Genomic DNA, 6,511 nt, shown 5'->3' with positions numbered 1-6,511 from the left:
AATGGACGGTGGTAATAGAAGAGAGAGAGTGTGTGTTAGCAAAGAGAGACAAGGATAGAGAGAGTGAGAGAAGGATGGTGGGAGAGCGAGAGAGGGATGGTGGGAGAGGGAAAGGGAGGGAAGAGAGAGGGGGGGAGGGAAGAGGGTGGGAGAAGGAGAGAGAGGGTGGTGTGGGCTAGGTGGTGGTGGGACAAGGAGAGAAACAGAGGGAAGAGGGTGGGGAGGAGAGAGAGGGAGGGTGGGAGAAGGAGAGAGAGGAAGGGTGGGAGAGTGAAAGCGAGAGAGAGAGGGTGGTTGGGAGAAGAACAGAGGAGGATATAGAGATGAATATAGCCCACGCCACCCTCTCTCTCCTAGAGAGAGTGAGAGAGGGAAAGGGAGGGAAGAGATAGAGGGGGAGGGAAGAGGGTGGGAGAAGGAAAGAGAGGGTGGTGTGGGCTAGGCTAGGTTGGGCTTGGCTGGGCAGTGGTAGTGGTGGTGACAATAGTTAGAGAGAGATTTTTCAAGTAGAGAGAGAGAGAGGGTAGCCAAGAAAAGCTCCCTCCACCAAGCTCGCTCGGTGACCATCCCCCTTACACATAGTTGCTGCCTATGAGTTTGTGAATCAACCCTTGCTTCATGCCATACCTAAGGAGATATTCACATTGTGAATAATTTAGCAAAAAGAGAGAAAGGAATCCACATTTTGTATTTAACTTTCAAGAGTCCAGACTCCACCCATCCACTTTTACCTCAAAAATAGATATGAGAAAGAGGTTAAGGGAAAAATATTATTCCTAGAGGGAAATCCCAGATGTAGCATTTGTGGCCATAGTCAGATGCATATTGATAATTAGACATGCCACAATGAGGCACTAATTGGGGAGATAAGGAGTTACTTTTTAATCTAAACACATGACTAAATGTTGGGCCAAACACCCTTCTATTTCCACAAACTCAGTTTCTTGCCAGGTCATATGGTTTATGATTGACACTAAGTTTTGGGTCACACACACAGTCTTCTATTTCCACAAACTCAATTTATTGCTAGGTCATATGCTTTATGATTTTGAAACTATGATTGACACTCAGTTTTCACCCCTTACTATGATTTTACAACGAATCATTATTCCTTGGAGCTGATACGTCTACACTCAAAAATTCTTGCATTAATACCATGCCTAAAAGTGACCCATAACAGTTGAATTTCTAGGTTGCCAACAAATCTTATTGGGCTAAAGTCATAGTATTTTTCTTGCATAATAAACCAAAAGTGCCATAAAAACATTTTGTGCACTCCTTGCATAAATCTCATCTCACACCCCTCTTCTTGGTTCTCCTTGTATCTCAAGGCCCATATGAATCTTCATGGAGGCCCATGTGTAAATTTGGACCCTCTTTTGAAGATAAGTTTATGGGGCTAGACTTCTACAAGCTTGGGCCTTTCTCTGGTCTACCCTCTTCTCTAGAATCCTCCCTCCACCAACAATGAGCATTCTCGAAAAACCTTGATTTGGGAGGGATCACACCACTCACATCCCATGGGGGAGATTTGCATGAGCCCATCCCGATTCCTTTGGTGATTCCTATTTATGTCTAGTTTAAGGGCCTTTTTGGGAACTTTTGACATCTTCCTATCTCTGTCTAGTCTAAGGGCCGCTTTGGGTGCTGTGAGGAGAAAGGGACCCCATCTCAACATCAACTTGCTTATCCCTTCAGACTGGTGAATCCCTCTTGGCACCACAGACCCTCTTCCCACCCCTCTGGTGGGTGAAGCTTCTCCCAACATGAGATTCCTCTCTCTCGATCTTTGCCATAAGAGAGGATACCTTGCATCCTACCTTTGAGATAGGTAGCTACAACTACCTTTAGGATACATGTCATGGAAAGTATGGGTTATAGGCTTCCATGACCATAGTTGACCCTTCTCCAGTTAGAAATGTAGGGACCTCCTTTTGGTGGTTATGGTTTTGGGAGAATGGGTCACTATGTCCCATAGTTGACCCTTCTCCATTCAAAAACTATAGGCAACTTCTTTTGGCACTTATGGTTTTGGGTGAACTGGTCATTATGTCCCTTACTTAGTGGGACCCTAGTAAATGGCTCTTATTTTGCGAGCCCTAATCCTTTGCCCAAGCACCCATGTTTTATTTTTTCGGAGTACTCAGTCAGGTTGGGTAGACAGATCTATATCCAGCTAGGATTAAGGTTGGGTAGACATATCTATATCCAGCTAGGATTAAGGTTGGGTAGACAGATTTATATCCAGCTAGGATTAAGGGCACCCAACCAACCATAGCATGGCATTAGAGCTCTCATAGCATGCACCCCAACTTCCTCTCCAAACTCGTAAAGTCATTCTTTTTCTTTGGGCAACTTGCTCACAAGGGTGTCGCGATCGAAACTAGGTGGGGATTCCACGCGAAACTAGGAGTCTTAGTGTTGGTGCCTTTTTTATTGCCCAAAAGTGGAACATGTTTGGTCGTGTGGATCCCTCAAAAATTCATGGCACAGATTGCCTAATATTTACTTTGGGGGGGGCGGCATAGTATTGTAATATCGATGGCCTTGGTGTCCCTTGGTGTCCCTTGGATCCTGATACCCACATTGACTAGATGTGGGTGTCTTAGTGTTGGTGCCTTTTCGATTTCCCAAAAATGGAGCATGTTTTGTCGAAACTAGATGGGGATTCCACTAGGAGTCTTAGTGTTGGTACCTTTTTTATTGTCCAAAAGTGGAGCATGTTTGGTGGTGTGTGTGTGGCAGATCCAAAGCCTACCCCGCTGAAAGTGGAGCATGTTTGTGTGTGTGTGTGTGTGTGTGTGTGTGTAAGTGTTGTGGGGGGTGTGTGCATACACATACATAAAAGCATGCACACACACACACACACACACACACAACACATATACACTCTCACACACATATTTAATGTGCATGCTTGTGTATAATGATCAATATGATGATAATATCTAAATAATGTACCTATGCATGTGGGTAAAAGGTCCATTGTATTTGTTTAGCATAGAGTCTAGAATGTTGTCGTGTACATTAAAGTGACTCTAGCATCACAAAGCATCACATACATACATGCTTGGGTATGCATGTATGTATGTGCACACACACACACACATATTTAACGTGCATGTTTCTTGTGTGTAATGAACAATACGATGATGTGTGTAATGAACAATATGATGACACTGTCTGGGTATCATGCCTATGTATGTGAGTGAAAGGTCCATTCCATTTGTTTAGCATAGAGTCTAGAATATTGTTGTACATTAAAGTGATTGAATTTCAAGTTCATGCTCCGAATCCATGAGAGATTTAGGTCGGTTTAAGAACCTCTTATGAAAGGAGAGTAGTAGTAGAAGTATCGTAAGACCAAGAGACTAATAAAGGAGTTTCACCGACGTCCATGAAAAGGGAGACGTCATCTCCTTTAAATGAAAAGCAAGACATCTCCTTCTCAAGGGACCCAAGTGCATCCGTTCAAGACGATTGCTCAATCTACAATGTTTATCTTCACTTGAGTCGTGTCAAACTTTTGGCTTGACAACACGCATCTCTCCAACCCTGCTGCACACGTAGTTTGTTGACAGACGTCAATTGTGACACAGTTGACAATGTTAATGCTTTTGTCTCCTCATCGCTCGCTTTCCTTACTTTTGGAGAGCAGGTGTAGCTAAAGGAATACGGCAATGCTCACTTTTTCAAGAATGGACTAGCCAGCCAAGTTGCCAACCTTTGATTGTTCGCGAAGTGAAATGTCTAAAAGGTATTTGTCGGCTTATAAATATGGGCTTAACACTGATCTCGTTGTAGAGAGTGTGTGAGATCAGAGCGCGCGCGCTTGTGTGTGTGTGTGTGAGAGAGAGAGAGAGAGGGAGAGAGCTTGTTTGATCCTAAGCTTTTCACATACCTTCATTGTGCAAATACTGCAGTTTTAAGTGCGCGCGCAAGTGTGACAGAGAGAGACTCAACTATATACCTCCGTGCAAGAGAGCCTCTACTGTGCAGCACATACTCCATGAGATAGCGCGAGATTGTGTGAGAGAGAGAGAGGGAGTGTGTGTGTGTGTTTTTTGGTGTGTGTGTGTGTGTGAGAGAGAGAGAGAGAGAGAGCGCGCGCGCGCTTGTTTTGATCCTAAGCTTTCCACATACCTTCATTGTGTAAATACTGCAGTTTTATGCGCGCGCGCGCAAATGTGAGATAAAGACTCAACAATATACCTCCGTAGTGCAAATACGGCATCTGAAAGAAGGCAAGAGCGCCTCCACTGTGCACATACTGCATGAGATAGGGCGAGATTGTGTGTGTGCGCGTGAGTGAGTGAGTGAGTGAGTGAGAGAGAGAGAGAGAGAGAGAGAGAGAGAGAGAGTGTATGTCTTTAATGATCGCGGACAGAGAGAGAGCCTCCACTGTGCACATACTGCATGAGATAGCGCGAGATTGTGTGTGTGTGAGAGAGAGAGAGAGAGAGAGAGAGAGAGAGAGAGAGAGAGAGGCCTCCACTGTGCACATACTGCATGAGATAGCGCGAGATTGTGTGTGCGCGCGTGTGTGTGTGAGTGAGTGAGTGAGTGAGAGAGAGAGAGAGAGAGAGAGAGCCTCCACTGTGCACATACTGCATGAGATAGCGCGAGATTGTGTGTGTGCGCGTGTGTGTGTGAGTGAGTGAGTGAGAGTGAGAGAGAGAGTGTGTGTGTGTGGTTAACGACCATGGACAGAGAGAACGTCCAACTCCTAGCTTTAACCTTATTCGGGATTTCCGGTTTCTTCCTTTTTGTTTTGCTTTTGGCCTTCTTGGAGCTAGATCAGCTAGTAATCAAAGATGTCCGCAAGATAGCAAGCAAGGGTAGAATCAGATCTCGTGAAAACATGGCTATGCACACAGAGCAGATTATTTCGCGCATCACTGACTCTTTTACCACATGGGAGGAGATCCCCTTTCATCTTCTGCAAGCTGCTACGGCCAATTTCAGCAAGTCGAATTTGTTGCATGCAGACCACTCTGCAGAAACGTTTGTGGGCTCGCTAGATGGCCAGGAGCTTGTGGCGGTGAAGAGATTCGAACCCTTGATCACTTCATCATCTGCCGACCATTACACAATAGAGATGCACATACATGCCAATGCCATGCAGCTCATGCAACCATACCATTGTCATCATCACCATCATCCCCCATTTTTAGTCCCTCTACTAGGCTATTGTGTAGAGGGACAAGAGAGGCTTCTAGTTTATGAGTATGCACCTATTAGAGATCTGGCCACTGCCCTAGCCATGTCAAACTTTAGTTGGAATAATAATAATAATAATAATACATACTTGACATATGCTAAAAACCTAATGCCTTGGATCACGCGCTTGAAGGTCGCAATTCAGGTGGCAGAGGCACTTGCATTTTTGCACCACACATGTCAACCTCGCATAGCGCATAGGTATGGTACTTTTCACCTCTTTAAATCAAACTACCAAACATTGTACTCCTTTAATAAATTACATACTATATGCATCAATTTCAGCAAAATTTTTGAATTTACATCTTTTATTTTAATTTATCGCAAATATTATATTCATTTGTACCTTTGAATCGTAGAGACTTGAAGGCCAGTAGCATTCTCATCACCAAGGGTTTTGACGTGAGGCTTGGTAACTTGAGCGAGGCTCGCACTTTGGAGGAAGGTGAATTGCCTCTGTATGACATCTATTGCTTTGGCAAGGTCCTACTACACCTCATCTCAGGCTTAGACATAAGCAAAGAAATCAACGATAACTCTGCCCACCATCCGTGGATGCTAACAACTCTCCCACTCATTAATCACCAAATGAATCTCAACTCTTTCCTCAAATTAATAGACCCCTCCATGGTCCTAGACAATGATGAGGACCTTACTAGAGAAGTCCTTGGAGTAGTAATGTTAGCTAAGGCATGCTTAGATTCAAGAACCTTAGGAAACCTTTCCATGCTCACAGTTCTACACTTTTTAAAAAATCCAACAAACTTCTTGAAATAGCCCCTCAAAAGACCACCCCGTCAAAGCTCTTCAAGAAAGGAAATTACACTTAATGCACCTAACTAAAGATTTTATTTCTTGTGAAATTTAAGCTCTTTATATCTTTCTTGTTGTCTCATTTGATTGATTGTTCAACTTTTAGGACAAGGATTGCAACACCAAATATAGTCCATCCAAGGTATGATTGCAATTTGAAGTTTGAAGCAAACATGTTAAGGTAGGTACATCTTGTTAACTCACTTCTATCAGATATTTATAATGGAAATGTGTATGTATGTATCAAGATTTTATTTAGATGTTTTCTTCTCGAATCGTGAATGCAAATAATTAAGTGGTTTTTTTTATCAAAGAGAAATAAAGAAATCTAAGAACAAAAGGATGGGAGAGGATCGGGGGGAGGGGGGGTGGGGGGTGGGGGCGGGGGGCACTCTATTAACCCCCTACGTAGCACGTACATTCAAGGGGTATTTAAAAATCCCGTACTTATGGATTTTTTCATTTAAAAAATATCCCT

At 43.6% G+C, this 6,511-nt stretch overlaps 1 protein-coding gene across 1 annotated transcript; it reads left to right on the top strand.

The window, feature by feature from the left end:
* The first annotated feature begins 3,799 nt into the window (after positions 1-3,799).
* LOC147632705 (putative LRR receptor-like serine/threonine-protein kinase At2g16250) lies at positions 3,800-6,158 on the top strand. Its single transcript, XM_086807532.1, has 2 exons — positions 3,800-5,421; positions 5,580-6,158. Exons 1-2 carry the CDS (start codon positions 4,703-4,705, stop codon positions 5,995-5,997), a joined length of 1,137 nt encoding a protein of 378 aa, XP_086663658.1. The 5' UTR covers positions 3,800-4,702; the 3' UTR covers positions 5,998-6,158.
* The last annotated feature ends 353 nt before the right edge of the window (positions 6,159-6,511 follow it).

The sequence above is a fragment of the Cibotium barometz genome, chromosome 13, assembly GCF_041138505.1.
Source record: "Cibotium barometz isolate CiBa-2024 chromosome 13, ASM4113850v1, whole genome shotgun sequence".
NCBI classification, from domain to species: domain Eukaryota; kingdom Viridiplantae; phylum Streptophyta; class Polypodiopsida; order Cyatheales; family Cibotiaceae; genus Cibotium; species Cibotium barometz.
The sequence above is the reverse complement of the archived record's forward strand: the minus strand, read 5'-3'. Positions and strand labels throughout refer to the sequence as shown.

Excerpts from the sequence above, each read along its gene's own strand:
- LOC147632705 (XM_086807532.1), top strand. The coding sequence starts at position 4,703 with ATGGACAGAGAGAACGTCCAACTCCTAGCTTTAACCTTATTCGGGATT. Across the intron at positions 5,422-5,579 it reads CAACCTCGCATAGCGCATAG|AGACTTGAAGGCCAGTAGCA; the intron begins GTATGGTACTTT and ends TTTGAATCGTAG.